This window comes from Falco peregrinus, chromosome 6, assembly GCF_023634155.1.
Source record: "Falco peregrinus isolate bFalPer1 chromosome 6, bFalPer1.pri, whole genome shotgun sequence".
Taxonomy (NCBI): Eukaryota; Metazoa; Chordata; class Aves; order Falconiformes; family Falconidae; genus Falco; species Falco peregrinus.
Window position 1 is genome coordinate 18,050,745 of NC_073726.1, and position 21,927 is coordinate 18,072,671.

Sequence of the window (21,927 nt, forward strand, 5' to 3'; positions counted from 1 at the left end):
CTCACATCAGAAAGGTCAGGGAACACCTGCCTTTCTGGGTCCCAGGAGTATCACATTGTTCAGTGTCACCACTGAGTCACTTTGGGACACATGCCTGGGAACTTTAACGTGGAAAACTTGGATGCCTGTAAGGATGAGACCTTTAGTGCTAATGAGTGGGAAAGTGGGACTTTCAGATTTAACTTGCAACCAAACTGTCAGGCACTTTGTCATGGTTTAACCCCAGCTGGCAACTAAGCAGAGGGCTGGGGAGGAGAATCAGAAAAAAGATAAAACTCAAGGACTGAGATAAGAATCATCTAATAATTGAAATAAAATAAAATAAACCCAACAACACTAATAATAACAGCAATTGTAATGAAAAGGAAAGAAAAGGGGAGAGAAATAAAATCCAAGGGGAAGAGGAAAAGAAACAAAGTGATGGCCAGTACAGTTGCTCACCACCCACAGACCGATGCCCAGCCAGACCCCAAGCAGCGATGGGCCAGCCCCAGGGAACCCCCCCAGTTTATGTACTGGGCGTGACGCGCTATGGTATGGAATATCCCTTTGGCTGGTTCGGGCAGCTGTCCTGGCTGTGTCCTCTCCCGGCTTCTTGTGCCCCCCCAGCCCTCTCGCTGGCAGGGCCCCAGAAACTGAAAAATCGCTGACTTCGTATAAACTGAGAAACAACCAAGAACATCTGTTATCAACACTGTTCTCACACCACATCCAAAACACAGCAGTGCACCAGCTACTAAGCATAAAATTAATTCTATCCCAGCTGAAACCAACACACATGTGCATCCTCCCTACATCCCTAAATGGATCCTGTGGGTCAAAGAGAAGTTCGTGGGGAATAAAGGAAGACATCACCCCAGAAGCTTGGTGTATTCCTGAGAACGAAAAAAGTAGCCCGAGGAAAAGAAGCAGGTAGAACTCAATTTCTGGCAGACAGCAGGGTTTACCTCTGTCCTGCAACTGTCACACTATAGTTCCCTTTAAAAAAAAAATAAATTAATGGCTCATAATCTTCCATGTTACCCTCCCCCCTTCGCAGTACAAGGAAACCTTCTCTGTTAAAGTCTGTGGGATCAAGCTCTGGAGGTGAGTTAGGTGAGGATGTGCTCCCACCATCAGTCTCAGAGGAACCCCCGGTGCCCACCGCAGCCCCTGTGCAGCCCCCTCCACTGCTGGAGGCACCAGCTGGGCCAGGCTGCAGAGACCTGGGGAGGGGGAAGGAAGCGGGTGCAGCAAGGGCTCCCCCCCCTCCTGCTGCCCCTCTCCCTCCTCAGGACAGGAGCCACAGCTGGGGCAGGTCTCACAGCTGCTAACCGTGGCGGTGGAGGGGGGCCTGAGCCCCCTCCACCATGGCCCAAAGGACATAGTTTGGCAGCACCCGCCTGTGGCTTTACATCCAGGCCACCCAGCAGAAACTGGAGAAGGTATCGGTCCCTGGGGCAGCCTCCTTCTGACTTCCCAAACATATTCAGAAGGTGAAAATCATCTCCTGGTCCAGGGCTTTAGTCGTGATACCTGGTGGCTCAGAGAAGAAGCCTCTTCTGTGTGGCTGAATTATTTGTACACCATTTCAGGTGGTTGTGTTGCACGTGGAGAAGGGAGTCAAGGGAACGAGCATTCAAGACATTTGAACTACTAATAAGATGAAACTGATTTATATTTATGTATTATAGGGATGCCCTTCTGTGACACAATCTACCGTTTCTCAGATTCCTGTTTGTTGGCAATGGGACAGGAGGATGATGTATGTCCACCTCTGGTTTTGGAGGGAAATGTTTCCCAGCGTTTGGCTGGTAACATTTTGTGTAGCCCTACAGCGCCCAAGCATCCCACACATCTCCCAGCAGGGCTGCAGGCCTGCCTCCAAGCCCTGGTGCTGGCAGCGCTGCCACCCCAGTCACTTTAGTGCGGTTCTGCTGGTGCAAATCAGAGACAAGAGACCTTCCATCTCCAGCCACATAGCAACACATAGTGGGGCTTTTGGCTTCTTGTGTGAAAAAATAACCGTTGTGGCTTTTTATTTGCTAGTATTCCCAGTGCAAGGACAGGATTAAATGGATGGAGGAAACCCTTGCTGACCCCACAAATGACAGTAGAAGGCGAGACTTGGGAGGGAAGGACCCGTCCCCACCTGAGCTGCTAAAAAAGATTGAGCAGGTAACATCACTTCTCTTATCACAAGCCATCCTGCTATGACCGACTTCTTTTAGGAAAAGAAAACAGTATCTTTTTAAAACAAGTTTTCTGTAACAGGAATTAAAATAATTATGACTAGCTCATGGGAACTCCAGCCCAGCATCTGCTTTCCAGGACAACTGGACACGGGACATTTTGACTTTGAGCAGAGGCTGGAGAGGGGGAGCTCTGTGTGAATACCTGGCTCCGCAGCACCCTCTGCTAGCTGCACCGCTCGCATCACGGGCACTTCAGCGCAGACCCTCCCGCTTCACTACAGAAAAGCACAGCAAAGGCAGCAGAGGAAGATAAATACAGAATAATAAACCACTGACAAATGAAGCCGTCGTTCTTCTGCCACTGGCTCGTAGCTGTTCCACCACTATGCACGGGGTGCAGTCCCACTACCCGCTTGGCAAAGCCCGTGTGTGACACAGAACCAAGCATCCTTCTCAGGCTTGGGCTGCACTGCCGTGTTTCCGTGCCGAACAGGGAGCCGCAGAACAGACCTTCATGGCAGTGGCAGCCAGGCCGGCCAAGCAGCTACGTGCCTGGCTGCAGCACTGCCAGCGGCTGCAGGAGGGAGAATGCTTCAAAACGAAGCATTAGGTCCAATATGAAAGCCGATTTCAGGGCACCTCCTGTATGGCGCGTGAGGGGAAGGTAAAGGAATGGACTGACTGACTGGTATTTTTGTCTGTCCCAGTTGTAGGGGCACAGAACTCCCCCCACTGCAGTTGGTGTTCGGGGGATTCATGCGGGGCTGAGAAGGTGTTAGGGTAACGGCAAGCCTGGAGCAGTACACACCTAAGTCCTCCTTCTGAAATCGAGCTTGTAGGGATTTACATGAATGCTTCTGCTTGAATTACTTGAGCTTTTTGCTTTGCTGCCCCATATTCCGTGACAGGAGGGAGCTCTGCATAGCCAAGCAGGCTACAACACGGCCCTCTATTACCAACCTACACATTAAAAAGCTGGGTCGAGTCCTGACATTTAAATTTAAATGTTCTCGTTCAATCTCCTTGTGATTTTAAAGTCCTTTTAATTGCACAGTAGTTTCTTTTCTTAGTCTTTGGAGGCCATACTTTTTTTTTTTTTTTAGAAGCAGGAAGGAAAAGGTATTTAAAGCAAGAGCCAAAACCTTTTTATTATTATGTGTCTCCAGGAACTAGAAGATTTTTTTTTTTTTTTTTTCAGAAAAAAGATCACTAGAAAAAAACCCATTGCTGTCAAAACACAGCAAGACAGTAATAATGCTGCTGTCACCCCTGGTCCCCCAGAAGGGCCTGGTCTGATGTGGAAGAACTGTACGACCGACAGTAACCAACTGAACCAACCTTGGCCTGATACTTGGCAGAGAGGGTGAAAACTCTGAGAAATCTGATGGTGAAGTGATTATTTATGGCTGTTCATGAGTATTATTTCAGCAGCTCTCAAAGCAATCACAAAAACACCTTGTGCTGCACCTTCCCCTGTCACTTACCTACACCGTGTTTACTCCTTCTCTGTGCAGCTAGAAGTAGAGCTAGTACAGAAGGAGGAGAAGTTGCTGGAGACAGACTTTCTCTACAAGCACGTTTCCCGGTTGACAGACAGAATCCGTGCTACAGCAGAGAATGGAAAGCAGGACACGCTGCTGTTAGCTAAAAGGGTAAGAAGGGCATTGCACGCTCTGCTTGCCAGCCTATACAAAATGAAATCATATCTAGGCAAGAGGCAAGATGACTCACTTGGAAATTACAGAAGTGGCTGGAAATATTGACAGGCAAATCATATGTTAGTCTTCAGAAACTACAGACAATTAGCAGCAATGGTGATAGATGTACTGAAAGCATTAGGCGAGTGTACTTTCTTAATGAAAGAAAGTTGCACCATAAATAGCACCTTTCACCGACATACCCGATTAGCTCTTGCTCAGGTAGATGCTCACAAACTTGGTAGAATCCTGCTTTTGCACGTGTACTTAACAGCCTTTCCACAACAAACATGTCAAAGGCTAAAAAGCAATAAGAAAAAGCCAGGTAAATTTTGCTTCGATATATAAAAAGATAAGCCTGATATCTGCCTCAAAATTTCTTTGTTATTTAAGTAGGGAGCACCACACAGGAAAGAAATACCATTTTCAATACAATCGTTTTTATGTAATTATAGATATTGTCTTTTAACTGCCAGTAATACTGTTCGGGGAAGAGCAAAAATCCTCCAACCCCCACCTCCTTAATGAAGAGGCTGCAAATAGAGCAGAGCTGAGTGAAAAGCAGAAAAAAAAAAAAGTGTGAGTAATTAATGTAAACCAAGGCCAGCCAGGGTAGATTCCCCCCTCACCCCACCCCCTCAGGTGTTAGATTTGGCCCTTGCAAAGGCTTAAACCAAAACACATCCTTACAATAAATCTTTAACTTTCCACAGAAAGAGAAATAACATGGGTGTTATTTGGATTTCTGAAATCATGGCCACAGGCTAATAAACTATGGTAAAAACAGCAGCGTGCTAAAAGTTTGCAAGTGCTCTGACTCACTCAACTCTCTATTAGTCACTTGAAAAAGAGTATTTAAGGTTTGTTGCGGTTTTTTGTTTAAACTATCTCTACCCAGACTCAAGGACTCCTTCCCATTCTTCCTTCATTCGCCCACCTGCCTAGGATAACTTGACAACCCGCAGCCCTGCTGTGTCCACATGATGACGCAATTATCTTGTAAGGATCAGGCTTATTACACAGTTATTACAAAGTCATTTGTGCAAAAACTCAGGAAGAATTGGGGCAGTGGGCCTTTGAGGGCAGCAGGAGTTCTGCTGTTCAATGAAAAGGGCAGGGGGTAATTACAAACTCGCTTTTCTGTATCTCATCTCGGAGTATTTGTGACTCCTTACGCTGCCAGTTCCTGCGGTTCCAAGCAGACACAGAAACACAACCTGTTTCATTAAGTCATTTTCAAGTACAGAACTATTTTTTAAATCTTTGTCAAGCTGGACTTGTTCTCACGTACATAATGCTTACCCAGGTGTCATGCCCCGTGTCTAGAGGGAAGCCCTAACTAAAATGCAATTGTTACTTATTCCAGACAAACGAACTGCGGAAGATGATAAAGGACAGAACCCGTAAGGCGATGGCTCTCGTTGCCGAGTTATCCATGAAGCAAGCACTTGCCATTAAACTCCAGCAGGAAATGAAAGACAAAGAACAATTTCTGACGACTGTTTCATCAAGGATAGCTCAAGGCCTTCCCCCTCCGAAAGAAACAGAAGACAAACCGTTGAAGATACTACACAACGAGAGGATGCAAAAAGAAGCGGCTGAAGCCAGAGCTAAAGTAAGTTTTTGCCATACGTTGCGATTAGATCCTCGGCCCCGTCTTTTCACTGCCCCAGCTCACCTTTCTGCCAGAGCTGTGCTAGCTCACTGCGTAGCTCTTCGCCGCCACACACGGAGCTCTGGGAGTCAGTGGAGGGGGTGGCAGAGGCAGACGGCTGCTGAAGCGGTACACGGTGGGTTTGAGCAGTTTTAACCGCAGTCTGGCGACACCGCTTAGAACCGGTCACCGAATCTTAAGCAGCGAATACACTAAAAGCCAGACTTGCCTTCTGCTGAAGCGGTTTGTGTGGCCGTGGTGTCTCGGCAGGATGGGGCAGAGAGTCGTCGCTGAAGTTCTGCTTCCCATTTCATTTCAAGGTAAAGCTGCAACAGGTGGGGGGTGGGGTTCAGGAAAAATAAGTTTAGTGTCTTCCACATAACAGATGCGGTGAACATCGGATCAGAAGTAGCGAGGACAGAGATTGCTGAGCAAGACGGCGAGGGGAGGCAGGGCAGCGTTCCAGGTACTACCCTGCTGGATACCATGCCTCCTTAGCGGGGACAGTCGGTGATCCCAGAGCAGAGAGCTCCCAGAGAAGAAGCAGTAGCACAAAACTGAGCCAGGCATACTGTGGGAACTCCTGCTGCTGGGAAATGAGCTTTGCTATAGGAATCCCTTAGCTGATCACTCCAAGGGAATCTGAAAGGGGCGCTAAGCTGCGGCAGGAATACACTGTGCATGCACTTCAAGAACTTGAAGTCACACAGAAGTGCTGCAGTAAAACTGGTTTAGAATAAGAAACTTCTCTGTCATTAACACTTCTCATGCTGTGACTCAGCTTCCTTTCAGTGCTGCGGACACAAGCTCACTGCAGTAACCGTGTTCAGGAGCCACCGCTGTCAGCGCACACAGAGCCCTGTTTTGAAGCATCGGATCTACCGTCTTGTTCCTGAGATGTTCTGTGCACTTATTACAACTTTTAAAAGTTCATCTAATCTCCTTTCCTCACAAACAGCAAAAGCATCACAGGCTCAAACCGTATACTATTTAAAAGGACAAACTCACATCGACGTGGTCAGTAACTCATTGCTTTCCTTTCAGTACCCCTCTGGGTTTCCAGGTCTGCGAAGGACTGGAGTGACGGTGTTCCCTTTGTAAGGCGTTCTGCATGTTGGCTCAGGAGACTACCGGCATTTTAAAGCGTGTAAGCACAGTGTGATCAAAATGCGTTACTTCCACAGCGTGCTGCAGAAGAGGAACAAGCTGCAGCGCCCGGCTCCATCCACACGACAGCTGAACAACGCCCAGCCGCCTATATCCCGGATGACGAACGCGGTCTCCCAGTGCCACGGCCCTACGGCACCCTGGCTCCTTTCACACCACGTGAACCTCGTTCGAATAGGAGACAGTTCAGAAAACCTACTGTAAGGCCAATTGAAATGTGAACAGACAGCACCTACAGCAGGCAAGGGTGTTACTGAATCCGGAGGGTCAGCAGCATTTACACTACAACGGAGGAATAGTTGTTAGCGTTTAGCCAAATTCCATAGTGAAAACAAAGTAGTAATTAATGCCCAAAGCGTAGCTCAATAGTCAGTGACACAAGTTCCCTTCTCCTGGCTAGGAGGAGCCTGGTACCCCAAATGCAGCACAGCATTTTAAAATGTTAAGAAAAATAAGCGATACTTACTACATACTACACTTATATTTTTTTTCCAGGTGAAGTTTTATTGCATCTGATTGTATTTTATAATACATATAATTAAAAAGAAATCTTCTCTTGTTATTAATATTATACAAAGTCCCCACCAGTTATATAAATAAGCCAACATAGCTTTCTACAGTCTGGGGTTGGAGTTCATGCTTACCAGATAAATTTTAATTACACTGAGAAAATGATTCCCTCCCTCTGTGCAGTTCCTGAGAAAGCTAACGGTCTTGCTCCACTGATGGCAAGGACAAGGAAATGACCAGGCACTTGCCGAGCCACTCCTGAGAACTGGAATTTTTCATTTCACTGGTAAGGAACAGAAAGCATCGGTGGAAAGTACTCAGGGAGAACATCAGAGGTTGTTACTGAAAACCTCCAAAATCTGTCAAATTGTCAATGAGCTTCACTACTTTAATAGCCTGAAACTTTGATAGAGTTGGTTTTAAACCAATAAAGACTGCAGATATCCTACGTGTCAGAACTTAAATCTTCTCTGCATAGCAAACTGCTATTACTATTTTAAAGTCACAGTTCAGAACTTAAAAAAAAACCAACCCCCAAAAACACTGGTTCAGTTATGTACCGATAGAAGTTGAAAACAAAGGAAAAACAACCTCCGCAATTTCTTCCTGAAGCTGAGGTTTGAACTGTAACACTACAAGTTGTAAGGAAAGAATTAAGTAACACTCTGTCCAAGCCACTGTTAAGATACATTTCCAAAGAACTTCCTTCTCGTCCTGTATTATAGTTCCACTTATTTGACCACTTCAAAACAAAACCACAGATCTGTTTCAAACCTGGGTTTGTGTCAGAAGTATTCCTCCAGGACTTTTCTAGGAGTTGGGAATTTCAGCCTTAATACATTGGACCAAACACTATTTTCAGCGGCTTATGTCAGTAATGGTGGCTACCCAAAACTGCAGATTATTTGGGAAACAACATGATATTTAAGTTTAAAAAAAAGTATGTGTTTGCAAACTTGTATACTTTTATATGAGCACTACAGTTCGACAGTCTTCAACAGCATGTTATTTCAGGAATGTTCGAGGCCCAAAAGCGTCACAGTGTGTTTGAGTGCCGTTTCCTCTACAAATCGTATGTTAACATGGTCTTGTTTTTCATACGGATTCATACCTAAAAAACATAGTGAGAAAGTTAGTATTTACGAACACTTAATCCCGCACTCTATTGAACATCTTCATCTAAAATACCAAAAGATAAGTTAATAGAGGGAACAGTGTTTTCATTTACACCAAACACCTGCAGCTTTCAGTGGAGTCATTTGGATGCTCCTCATGGCAAAAACTTCCCTATTAGTGGGACGTAAGTAAACGATATCCCCTGCAGAGGGGAGCCAGACCATCTCTGGAGGCCACTAGGGATTTCCATACGTTGCATCCTACACTGGAGATCCAAACCAAGGGTTAAGCACAGTGGCTATGTTAGTGCTAGTACATAAAATGGACCAGGGCGCAGCCTTATATACTTCTATATGGTTTAACTTTTCTTCCTCCCCAAACGGGATGACATCCATACACGGACAATCTTGTTTCAGCCTTCAAGTCCTTATCCTGACTTTTATTTTGCTTACCAGTACAGGCATCGCCAGTAACGCTATTGACAGTCCAGTGCTTCCCTTAAAGGCACCTTTTTCAGTGGAATTCAAAATCTTCAGACGCTTTGGTTCACTGGGTGCAGCAAGTGCCCTAATCAACTTGAACTGCATTTCACAAAAAGGAACTGCTTTGAGAAATGCCTGTTACTTCAGCGCACCTCCTGATCTAGCGATGCGGGTTCTCTTTTCTGGGGTGGAACATCTGATTTTGGTTGCCTCAGCCACCATGCTGCATAAATGAGGAAGCCCTTCTCCCTTCTCCCCGCCTGCATACAGAATTACGCGACCACCACACTGTACACCGACCACATTTCACTACGAGTTCCGAAAAATGCAAGTTTGCTAACCGGATCCAACACAGAGAGGACTCAGAGGAAAGGATATGCAGCGAAGAAGCCCTCCGACAATTCCCAGCAGCAGAAAGACAACCAAACCTATGTGTTGGGACATCACTGGAGTTTTAGGATTCGGGCATTTCAACATAGTCAGGATACAGCCGAGCGTGAGCATGAAAGGGTAACAATTACTGGTCTTCCAAAGCAGAGAGTTAGCATTACCTTCATCCTCTATCTCTGCCAACACATTAGTCAGGTAGTTCAGCGGCAAAAACTCTACAGGGACCGAGCGTCTCTCAGGGACAGGCCTGCTACACTGCAAGGGAGAATATTTCAGGTTAGTTCAGAGTCCCACAGTACCAAATTGCAGTGTTATCTTTAGTGTGTTATAGTCTACAGCAAGGTCAGGAATCTCAACACCGTCAAAGCAAAAGATTACCAAAAAAACGGCCTGTGTGCTCTTACCTGCCTGTCCCCGAGCTTCTCAAGCAGAAGTTTCACATATTTCCGTGCAATGAAATTAGCATTTATCGGGTGATTCCAAAACTGACGAACCTTTTGACCAAGAACCTAGTAAGCAAAAAACCAAAAACCCCAAACCTCAGAACATAAACACAGGACAGTGGAAATTTAGGAGGGGGAAAGGAGGAAAAAACCTGAAACAAAACGCAGGCTGTAACACAGATGCTTTGCTTTCAGACACTGATGACAGAAACTAAGATGTCCTAATTTTTAGCTGCAGAGCCTTCCTTTCATAGCCAGTAACTAAAAGATTACAACACGCTTCCAAAACATGGGGAAAAAATCAAAACCTTGCTACACAGTACCCACCGAGTTACTCCGTTTCATCAATCAGTCTTGTCATTACCTCTGTCCTACTTTTGCATGCATACTTAAGTATTAATTGAGGCTTAAAATAACCCTTTCTCCTTTATTGTGGCTCTTTAGATCCATTCTCCTCCCAAAGAATAACCCAGATCCCCCACTCCTCAATGATCCATTCGGAACAGGGCTTCTCTCAGGCTTAGTTTAAGGAACCTTCAAAAGCAGAATGCCGACGGAACACAATCTGCATCCCATTATATAGGTCATCATCTTGGGAATTGATAACATTCATTCACAATCCCAAAAGCAAAACGGATTCAAAATCGGATGTTCCAAAGCTTCCAATCCTAACTAATAAGCAAACAAATAGGAACACACTGTGAAATTAGCTCCACCTTCTGCTCTTTTCCCTACCTAGATCTTTTTTCACCCACCCTCACTTTTTAGTTGCATTGCAATCCAGAGTACTGAAGGGGTTCGTTTGGGAAATGCCGTACAGTTTCAACAGTGCCTAAATACTTGCTTCTGATGCAACTGAAGTCACCTACTGAATCTAACCTGCTCAGAACAGTCCGAGTCACCCCAAAGCGTCCTTTTTGGCAAACAAACAATTATCTGTGTTTTTTTCCAAAAGCTGTAAATAGATACAATAAGGCACTGAGTCTACAGCGCGTAAGTAGCAGTACACGTCCCCTAAAGCACTCACAGCTCAGCCCTTTGCTTCCAGTCGGGGTTGGAATGGTGCTCCCCACCCACCCGGCCTGGGGCTGACCCCAGCTCACCAACCCATGCCCAAAGCAAGACACAGAAGACAAAGAACAGCCTGTGTATTTCTCCTTCCCTAGCCCTCCTCCAAACTGCTGCCAAAGAAAGAAGCCCTTGTCAGAGGAAAACTAAAGCAGCACTTCTGGCCATCTGAACTACATGTAGCAGCTCATAATGAGCAAACAATAAGCAACTTGAGAAAAGCCTGTTCTACAGCAAGGCACACCCCACGGGGGGATCCCTGGTTTCCCTCTGCTCACTGTGACGTCGTGCTTCCTCTGCAGTGCTGTGCACTAAGAACAGAAGGGGAAAAGGAGAAGTCAACCTCCCATTCTGTTGGCACGTTTAAAGGAGCATCAGTAATTAGTTCCAGCACGTGGCTAAACGAGTCACCTTACCAACAGACAAGGCTGGGAGATTTCAGAGAGAGGGGGATCTTGTAATTCAATCCTCTCCACAGTTGTGGTACAATCAGATTTTACAGCTTTTACTGTACCAGCTTTTGAACATATTTGATAAAATGTACAAAACCAAATGCAGGTGTCACAAGTGAGAAAGGCATTTGTAGATGCTAAGCAACACACACAACCCCCCCATGAATACTCTCTAAACCCTGTTAAACCCTTATTGCTTTATGCAGACAAGTACTCAGCAGAACAGTGTCAGTGTTGTCTGTTTGATTCCTGTAAGGTACTGGAGACGCTGTGGAACACTACGGGCAAGTTGTAATTTAAGTTACCAGAGTACCCTACGGGTCACGAGCAGCAGATGGAGAACCTGTGGAGGATGAGGATATATCTGTGCCCTATTCGAATCACAGCTAAGTCCTCCATTGGCTTGATCCCACGCACAAGGAGGAATTTCCTATCGATTCCAAACTCCAAGAAATTACATCCGATGTCATAAGTTACCTCGGGAAGCCTCATGACAATACTGAACTTCAGTTTTTCATTCTTCTCAGTGTCATCCAAATCTGTAAGAGAAAGCCAGTCAAAAACCACCAAAACAAAGAACAAACCAACCCCCAGCAACCACATCGCTAAAACTTTCAACTTTCACTGAAGACATTCTGAATAAATATCATCCCCATAATGAAATGAAAATTTATTTTGAAATAATGGCTATGAGGACTGTTATTTACATTTATACCATTTAATACCATTTACATAAATATTTTTCTGTGTATTTGCCCATAACCTCATATTTTATGCGACAACTTATACAGTAATTTAAACATGTTTTGACTAAGTAAAGCTCCAATATTTATAATATTTCATTTATCAAGACCAGGCGCAGATTAATACAGTATACTGTGTTGTCTCTTTCTTGAACACTGGAGACACAGCACATTACAAGGGAGCACAGCTGCAGCTGTGATGACATGCATTACTGTTAGAGAATCTTACCCCAGCGCTGCTTCGTCCCAGGAAACTTATGCTACAAGTCCCCTTTCCTCCCCTCCAATCTAGAAAAGGCAGTTAACATGGGTGTGATGCCAGCTGTGCCTGCAACGGGCAATTTGTCCCACTCTCCATTTTATTCCCCAGTCATCCCTACCATACATGTGCTGCTTTGCTCCTAAGCCTCCTTTGTGGAAACTAGCTACTTCGCTTCCGCTCAGAAGAAAGCCACATACAGAACACAATCTGCTCTCGATAACTACACAAGTTCATACAGAACTTAACTCTGACTTTTAGTTAACCTGACATTATATGTAGAAGACGTCCAACAAGTTCAATATTTACTAAAAACATTGAGATGCTGGGTCAGGTAGGCTTTTCTTTGCTTATTTTGAATTTTTAGTGCACAGAGCTTCAAGCCATTTGCCAATCCCAGCACTAGGATTATCTTAGAATCATGGGATTATTTAGGTTGGAAAAGACCTTTGAGATCATGGAGTTCCAAATCCACCACTAAACCATGCCCCTAACCACTGTATCTACACGCTTTTTTAAACACCTCCAGGAATGGCGATTCCACCACCTCCCTGGGCAGCCTGTTCCAATGCTTCACCACCCTTTCAGGGAAGAAATTTTTCCTAATATCCAACCTCAACCTGCCCTGGCGCAACTTGAGCCATTTCCTCTTGTCCTGTCTCTTGTTACCTGGGAGAAGAGACCGACCCCCAGCTGCCTACAGCCTCCTGTCAGGGAGCTGCAGAGAGCAGTAAGGTCCCCCCTGAGCCCCCTCCTCTCCAGGCTGAACAGCCCCAGGTCCCCCAGCTGCTCCTCACCAGACTTGTGCCCCAGACCCTTCACCAGCTGCGTTGCCCCTCTCGGGACATGCTCCAGCCCCTCAACGTCCCTCCTGAAGTGAGGGGCCCAAAGCTGAACCCCGTGTTCGAGGTGCGGCCTCACCAGTGCCCAGTGCGGAGGGACGGTCACTGCCCTGGCCCTGCTGGCCACACTGTTTCCAGATACCAGCCAGGACGCTGCTGGCCTTCTGCCCCCCCGGGCACACGGCTGGCTCCTGCCCAGGGCTGTCACCCAGCCCCCCCAGGCCCTTCCCCCCAGGCAGTTCCCAGCCCCCTGCCCCAGCCCGTCGCGCTGCGCGGGGCTGGTGTGACCCAGGGGCAGGACCCGGCACTGAGCCCTGTTGAACCTCCTACAAGTGGCCTCGGCCCATCGGCCCGGCCTGCCCAGCCCCCTCTGCAGAGCCCCCTGCCCTCCCGCAGGTCAGCACTGCCCCCAGCTCGGTGTCACCTGCAAACCGACCGAGGGTGCACTCGGTCCCCTCGTCCAGATCGTTGATGAAGACATTAAACAGGGCTGGCCCCAGCACGGAGCCCTGAGCAGCACCTGTGACCGGCCGCCAGCAGCATGTAACCCCGTTCCCCACCGCTCTGGGCTCGGCCATGCAGCCAGCTTCTGACCCAGCACACAGTGCACCCGCCTGAGCCATGAGCAGCCAGATTCTCCAGGAGAATGCTGTGGGAATGGTGTCAAAGGCTTTACTAAGGTCCAGGCAGACAACATCCACAGCCTTTCCTCATCCACTAGGCAGGTCACCTTATCATAGACAGAGATCAGGTTAGTCAAGCAGGACCTGCCTTTCATAACCCCACGCTGGCTGGGCCTGATCCCCTGGTTGTCCTGCACATGTCACATGGTGGCACTCAGGATGTTCTGCTCCATAACCTTCCTGGCACTGAGGTCAGGCTGGCAGGCCTGTTCCTCTTGTTTCAAACATAATCAAAGCAAAAGCCGAGGACTGGATAACAGATTAACTTCCTTACAGATATGTGTGCACTTTCATACGGTCACAGAAATCCCCCAACAAATTCAACAATGATCTTTCGTATTCATTTTTCTAAGTCTCAGGTGGAAAAACCGTAACCTCAAATGCTCCCCAAACAAGGATTTCTTTGTCTGCTATGGTAAGCCTCAATCAAATAGTTTGAGCCCTAATTTTCTCCTTTCAGCTGGGCAACACCATCAGCTACAGCCCTCACTGGATCAGCGCTCTGAGAAAAGCTCAGTCTCCTGGGCAGTAAATCCTGTGTCTGAGTTTGAATGGCTGAAAGGGCATCACTCTTAATTACATGAACATATGAAACTTACTGTACCTTTCAGCAATTTCCTGACACATGTTTCTGTCAAATGCAAGACTCCGTTATCAATATAGTGCAGGAGGGTGTGCAGAGGGAGACATCGAACACCAAGCCCCAAGTGCAGAGTGTGAAAACCTACGAAGGAGAGAGAAACTCGTTTGGTACAACTACTCGGTGGTTTTTTTCTAAGTCCCTATTAGAGACTGGCATTATTCTAGCTAAAGCCAACACTCTCCTTAACTTCTGTTTCTAGTTGGTGAGGGAATTAGTTTATCAAAAGTAACATAGTCTTATTCAGGCATCCTTTAAGTCCTCTGAAGTACAATCCTGTCACAAAGCAGAAAGAAAGCCAACACGACTGAAAACAGTCATTATAGTCATACACGGTCATTGAACACCTCCACGCTGTTGCTCTATATCTGAATTCTTCTATTAAATTGTCTTTTTTCTCCCTCTTTCCTCCTCTAATTAATCAAAACCTGGGGCCTCACCACCCTCAGTGCCTGCCACCCACACATTTGCACACAGTGTTAAGCCTCCAATTTCTTACTTAACATCAGCCAGATGATGGTCTTGTTATTACGTGATGCCATTATGTGGCAGCATTTGCGCCCACACAGCGTAAGTTTGAGGGACTACCTCATACCAAAACCAGTTTCAAAGACTGAAGACAGATCAGGAAATAATAACTAGTAAGATTAAACAGAATCAGAAAACATTAAGTCGTCTTTCACTAGCAAAAATAAGCGAGTGATTTGAAAAGACTCTAAGCAATTACGAGGAGCTCTAGGAAATAAAAGTCTACTATCAAGAAAAGCTCTTCCATCCAGTCTAGAGCCAACAATTTCAGGATAAAATTGAAAAATATTAGCAGGGCAACAGCATGGGGAAAACCACTCTTTTTTTGCTCCAGAATAGGATTTTCACTTGTAGACTTTGACACTCAAGTCCAGTTGTCTAAGAAAAATATATAAATGAAAGCAGTCTAAATCTTAGTCCTAAGCTAAGACTGTGCCCAAACATTCCACTGGAAGCTGAAAAGAGAACTAATCTTCCAACTTGTTGTCTCTATTTGTAGTAACTATTCAGTTTTCTTCATTTCACTTGCACATGTTTATGGAGGGTCTTCCCTTCTCTATCTTGAGTAGATTTCAATACTGCCAAAGCTAGCTTGGCACACGTGCTGCAACTACTGCTCTTCTGGGAGGAATTCATAGCATTGCTCTCCTCACTTACGATTAAAACAGCAGAACATAGGACTTACCAGGAGGTAAAGGCATACACATGCCATTTGCAGCTTCCAGAATCCGACTCATGATGTGGAACACTGCAAACTCTCCCGCACTTCCTCTCTCGTCACTGTATTTAACAAAAGTAGCAACATATTAGGAACCTGAGATGCCCCCACGCTCCTGAAGATACAGTCAGCCTGTTGTACTACATATGCACTGAATGCCTGCGTTCTGGGTGAACTGCAATGGGATGCTATCTTATTTATTTAGTTGACTGTCATCTAACAGCACTAGCTGTTCGATGTTTAACACCCAAAGTCTTTATCGTGTCCCCTTTCTCACTCCCCCACTACTCCTTATTTACAAGTCTCTCAGCAGTACCCGGTATCAAGAGCAAAAGGTGAAATAATATGAGGGCTGGCATAACTGACCTGGCTTTATCGGTGTTTAACACCCACTACCCCGGCTTAAGACCACTATGAACTCAGCAACTCCAACTCCAGCCATAAAACTGCCTATATGATCAATATTCATGGTGGCTTAGAGAGGGCCGGCGGGATCATTAAAGTAAGAGTACATGACAGTCACATTGGCATCCACAGTAGAGGAAGCACTGACTGTTCAAGTGAGTAGTAGTGCTGAAGACCAAAATTATTATGCCCATAATTTAAACGGCAGGCTGAAAACTTTAACAAATGACTTGCTCACAAGCAGAAGACGCAGGAATGAAGCTGGTATCTCCTCCAAACTTCTTTCATTATTCGATGTACCAGATTCAGCTAAAACAAGAAAGAAAAGACTGAATATTTCTAGCAGCCTGTATACAGCAGGTCCTTGGCCTTCATTCATTTCATACAGTTACATTTCAAACTTCTCGTGAGACTCCTACTAAGACTTCAGTATTTATCGTTTTTCCTAGGGGCTTAAAATGCAAAACCAATTAAAATTTGAATTGTAGCTCAACTGCCCTATTTCAGAAGTTTAAAGTAAGTGCTTCTTCAAAGTACTGTGCAAGACATACAGCATCTTAACACATTGTACTTCTTGAGGATCAACTGATCTCACAGCCCTGCATCAAATTCTCAAAGATCTATTTGCCATGAAAGCAAAAACTGCACGTCCAAGCGGCTGAGCATTTGGCAAGGAAAGGTCCTGAGGTCCCAGACACAACTGGGTGATGCTGAAGACAGCAGAATACTCAGTTTGCTGAGAAAAGTCTGTAGGAAGAATCACAAATCTAGCCCTTGCAAGGAGTAAAGATGAGACAAACAAATGCTTCTCTTTCTCCATTGAGTTTCCTTTTTGTCCGTAGTGAAGTAAAACAATGCCTTGGCCTACACTGTTGCTTCTTTCTGCTCCCAGACTGACCTCCAGTACAGCCTATCAGCAAATGAAAGACACAAACCCTCTTCTCACTTGGGCCTTCTAAGCCTCTGCAGCTGAAAGAGAGAACCATACATGCAAGAGGTGAAATAGCTTCCTCTAGCTAGCCCCTCACAGCTGTCACGTGTAACTGCTTCCATATCTCAGCAGCAGTATGGAGACACTTCCTCTAAACCTTCTATCTCTGGGCCCAAAGTACAGCGATCAATCAATCCCAGGAAACTCTCAGGAAGCAAGTCTGACCCCTGTTTTGCAGAGAGGTGTCACGTGAAGTTACGAACCCTTTCCCCTCTCCAAGATGGCCAGAATCCAGGAATCCTTTTTCCCCAGTCTTCTCTTCATAGGCTTTGCTCTCTCTGACCTCTTAACTTGTCACAGGCTCCAAGCAAGAGAAAAACAGGACACACGGGAGAGGTTCATATGCAACGGCCAGAACAGGAATACTGATCTTCAGTAATGCTCCTGCGTGCTCTCCTCTGTACCTCGGCCAGAGAGCTCTACAAGGTAGCACCTTCTCCTGCCACCACTCCAGCCTTGCACAGCTACCTGAGGCAGAATAACCGCCTAATGCTTTCCATCTTCAGACTTTCTGGATGCAAAGCTCCACTTTAACCTCTCTGGAGAATGGCAGGTTTTCTCCACTCATTTTCCAGGAAATGAATGATTTCCAGTTTTTAGAGAAGGGTCACAAGAACTGCACCTGCTGCTGGAATGACTTTCATCTCTGGCCAGCACACAGGGTGCAGCTAAGGCCTCTGTATTGGAAGCTACATCTGGATCTGAAGATCAGCATTGAGGTGAAGGGAAGGTTCTTACAAACTCCAAAATCACCTATTATTGTTTGTGCAACAAGAATTGTTTTCACAGGTATGATACTCTGGAATTCCCTGCTTAACAATACAGCAAACTGCTGCTTTCCCAGCGTATAGAAAGATAACAACTTCTTAAGTCATAGTCAACCTAGCTATCATGATATATTTAAATCTTAAATACATACATGCTTGTGACATGACACCCTCACCACCAGCACTACTCACTTTGAAGATCAGCATCTACCATCTATGATGGACACTGTAGAAAATATATGCAGAAAGAGAAGCCATGTCTCAAACTTTTTTCAGTACATAACATACAGGATAACGTGCATGACAGAAAGGAAACGTTTCGGTTTTGTAAGAGGGAGTACACAGCAGCTTCCTCTCCAAGGCTAGCACCGGGCCTCTGGAGGAGCTAAGTTAAAGGCCAAACCCATATCTTCATGGCAAAGCCATTTTTCATTTAGTAACAAAGATGTACAATATGAGATTTTTTTCTGGACAAGCATCAGAAGCCATCACCTCTGAGTGCTCTGAACTAACGAGAGAACATATGATCGACCCTAAGACAGTGCACGCAGTAGGGTCTAGGCTCACATTTGCAAAGCACCCTGCTGTCTTGAAACGCCTACATTTCCAGGCAACAGTGCTGAGTAGACTGAAGTTCCACTAAACTAATTTGGAACCACAAGTGCTCAGCTCCTGTGGCTGTGTCTATGGGAAAGACATGAAAGCAGCCAAAGGTGGGGTGGAAAAAGTAAAAAAAGGAGCAAAGAAGAAAAGGGAGTATGACAAGGTCTTGCTGTCTTCCAGATCTCCTCCTGTGTGCAGGGGATATGAGGCAGTCACCCTCCTTCTGAGGAAACTCAAATCCAAATGGTGTCTGGCTTCTATTCCTCTGCAGTTGAGACCGCATCAGATGATAGCTCCCACAGACGTCAGCAAAAAAAGGTGCAGCCACAGCAGCGACTTCCAGAGAATTTCAACATTTTATTCTGGTCTGCCTCTCCCGTGCCACAGGCCGGCTGTTCACTCAGCCTCCCCTTGCGCTTACTGTCAGGGCAGCAAATGTCATGCTGTCTCTCTAAGTTATTTCCCCCCTTTCCTGTCCCACTGAAATGAAAATAGTAAGAGAAACAAATACAGAGCAAAGCTAAGATAAAGCGATTGCAGGGGAGAGAGAGAATACGGACATACAAACAACTGCTGCAGATGGCATGTGGACTGCTAACAGGCATCCTCAGGCTCTGCAGACCTCGTCGGCAGACAAGGCCATTCCCACCGAGACATTTCATTTACGCTTCCCTGCATTACTTCTCTGTATACACACACACAGAGCTCTCTGACAGCAGTCAGGCACTAGTCTGTTGGTTTATGAGAAACTGTCAATGCTCCCATGCCTTGGCTATTTTGACTTCAGCTGCAATTGATGTATATAGTTGCTACACCACAGAGTCCTAGTCTCAGCCGCTCCTTTGCTCCTGAACATAATAAGAACATGTTTTATGAAAGCAAACAGACAAGCAAATAATTTCAAGTCTCTTCCTGTTCCATTAGTTTCAGTAGCTCAGCTACATGCTGCTTCTACAGAAAACTGTTGGAAGAATCAAAACAAATTGTTCCCCTGAAGAACTTCCAAACATTTAGGATATAGAAAGGTTTAATATGTATGAGTTTCTGATTAGGATGAGGGGAAATCCAAGCCTAATCATTAAATAATTTCTAACGATTTCCAAACAGCACCCAAGATAAGCCAGCCAGAGGGCAGAAGCAATTTTCAGATGTACTGTGTTTTTTTATGGTAGCTTTCCTAAGAATGAGAAGTCTGTAAATTGAGTTGAGAGAATTCTTACTTTCAGTGAGATTAAAAAAAAAATTATCCTGAGAGCCTGCTGACAGGGAGTGCTAAGATTTGTTTTGATTGTAAGATTTAGCCTACAACTATTTAGTCTTGCAGACCAAGGCTGCATAGGTGTTCTCATATTGTTTATTTTTGTTTATATTAAGAATGAACAAATGATAACTGGAAAACAAATGAAAGGAGAATAAACATTCCATCTGTGCTTTCTTCCAGCACTATTTTCAGGTACAAAGTTTTGGTTCATGCTGTACTGTCCCTATTTTAATCAGCCACTAGTTTTTCTTTCTTTCCTGTAAAGACAAAGAAAACACACTGCAGAATTTGTCGAGCTATAGAGCGAGGCCTGAATAGAAAATTCAGTAACCTCAGTGGAAGCTGCAGCAGTTCAGAGAACACTGTGACATTGACAGCACAACCAATTTGCACAGGACTTCCCCAAAAAGATGCAGGCATCCGTTGCCACAAGAAAGTTTCCTGAGACTTTCACCCCTAGAAAACAGCACTTCGGGAGTTTCCACCGAACAGTGTGGCAGGGCTAGGATGAAAGACAGAAAAGAGGATGAAAGACAGAAAAATAGGAATTTGAAAAGCAAGTTTTCACTGTAGTTTACATTGATTTCTTCATGCAAAACTCGTCTCCTGTTACAAAATGCCTACCTAAGTTGGTATGTAGGAGTAGTAACGATTTACTCTCATGTCATACTGGAGTGAAATCTTTCTTTCTTAATTTGTATTTCCCTGATGGCACTTCCATTATTCAAGACAGGCAGCAATGTATTCTACAGGAAACAAAATGTATCTAAAGGACATTCTTTCAACTTTCAGTAAGCGTTCGCATTTTCAGTTCTGGGAGCGGACCATATTTGTACAAGCTGTAAAGGGAAATGTTTCTTCTGTATTCTGAGTGACCAATACAACTCTCTTTAATATCATGTAAGTATTATTACTTCCTTTATCAATATATACAATATTAAACAGCAAAATAAGGTTAAACATCTTAAAAACAATCCCCTCCCATCAAATATATGCTATATACCCACACAGTACATACCCAAGACCCTACCCTCCAAAACACACTTGCTCACAATAGTGACTATGAAATCAAACTAACCAGGTTTGCAACGTAATCCAAAACTATTTGGTCAATCTTCTTTTTTCCTATATACTGTAGATGTCTCATAAGGTGATCCTTTAGCTGAGCAACCATCTAGAAAAAAAAGCCAACAATTCAGTGACCTTGGGCATCTTCAAAAAGATGCAAAATCTCCAGCAGGTGCAGGGCCTGATCAACAGGTATTAGCACAACAAAGCATTTCCCTGTTCAAAATGTCCAGTTCAGAGCAAGACCCCAAGCTACCATACAATCTCGCCAAATTCAACAGCAGGTATGAATATTCAAAATGGCTACTTGATGCAAATTCAGCAAAATGAGTGCTAAGTTAACTTTCAGTGACATTGAAGAGAAAAATCTTACAGTTCTTTCATCTCTGGGTCAGGCCAAGTGAACAGGGTGAAAGAAGGACTGTAAGATGAACATTGAATCCTGAGAATATAAGTATTTATTACACACAAATAAACCCGAGGGATTTTATGATAGAGAAAACTAGCACAAGCAGAGTTTGTGGCAGTAGCCAAGAACCTGAGAACCAAAGTGATTAATGGCAACTTCAGGTTAAACATTAATTGTGAAGTCTTTAAAATCAGGTGTTTGTTATCATACCATCCATGCCACTCCCTACCCTCTCCTTCCCGAAACATCCTCTGACCTCATGTAGCTTTAGATTGCAACACAAGTCCATGCTGGTTCTTTGCTGAGAACTACTATGAAGCATTAATTTGTTTCAAAGCTCAGAGTAAAACTGAGGTAAATAAAAATCTCTGCTCAAGTTTACAAATCGATTAATCTCAATGTGTCAGGACAGCAATATAGCTAATTAGGAAAGCACAGACAAAGGACAGCAGTGACCTGCTTTTTGGATCTGTCTGAATAAACTGTAGGGAAGGCAACTTCAGACAACGAGAGGCAGAATTCAGGAACAAGGGGACAAGACTGCAAAGAATGAAAATCTGCCTTAGATTTGGACAGACAGGAGTGTTGATACGCTTTTCACAAACGCAGTTCTGAGATCTGCCAGTACAGGGTGAACAGTTTTATTTAGTTTTAAAAGTAAGAGAACAAGAGATAAGCGAAGCTGTGTATTTAGAAAGAGGGAGGACAGGTACAGATTTGAGATGGGATTTATTACCCAAAAGCACAAGGATGGTAGATCTTTTAGGGAGATCATCAGTGAAAACAATGCAAAAGAGGAAGGGACCTCAGAATAGCCACAACAGTCCAAAAGGTGAGGTAGAAGGAAAAGACAACAG

At 44.9% G+C, this 21,927-nt stretch overlaps 2 protein-coding genes across 3 annotated transcripts in view; one reads left to right on the top strand and one right to left on the bottom strand.

Annotated features, from left to right (window-relative positions):
- Window positions 1-7,118, top strand: part of CCDC146 (coiled-coil domain containing 146) — a 66,709-nt gene extending 59,591 nt beyond the window's left edge. The window contains 4 exon segments of the mRNA XM_055807673.1: window positions 2,029-2,157; window positions 3,689-3,826; window positions 5,238-5,486; window positions 6,710-7,118. Of these exon segments, the coding sequence (XP_055663648.1) occupies window positions 2,029-2,157; window positions 3,689-3,826; window positions 5,238-5,486; window positions 6,710-6,913 (720 nt within the window). The 3' untranslated portion in view covers window positions 6,914-7,118.
- A 38-nt stretch (window positions 7,119-7,156) lies between these two features.
- The window catches only part of GSAP (gamma-secretase activating protein), a 50,009-nt gene continuing 35,238 nt past the window's right edge, over window positions 7,157-21,927 (bottom strand). For both annotated transcript variants that reach the window (XM_055809358.1, XM_055809357.1), the window contains exons 24-31: window positions 20,672-20,767; window positions 16,210-16,280; window positions 15,534-15,628; window positions 14,285-14,404; window positions 11,631-11,692; window positions 9,595-9,699; window positions 9,352-9,445; window positions 7,157-8,313 (exon numbers count right to left, since the gene is read on the bottom strand). In XM_055809358.1, the coding sequence (XP_055665333.1) occupies window positions 8,213-8,313; window positions 9,352-9,445; window positions 9,595-9,699; window positions 11,631-11,692; window positions 14,285-14,404; window positions 15,534-15,628; window positions 16,210-16,280; window positions 20,672-20,767 (744 nt within the window). In that variant the 3' untranslated portion in view covers window positions 7,157-8,212. The remainder of the gene's footprint in view (window positions 8,314-9,351; window positions 9,446-9,594; window positions 9,700-11,630; window positions 11,693-14,284; window positions 14,405-15,533; window positions 15,629-16,209; window positions 16,281-20,671; window positions 20,768-21,927) is intronic.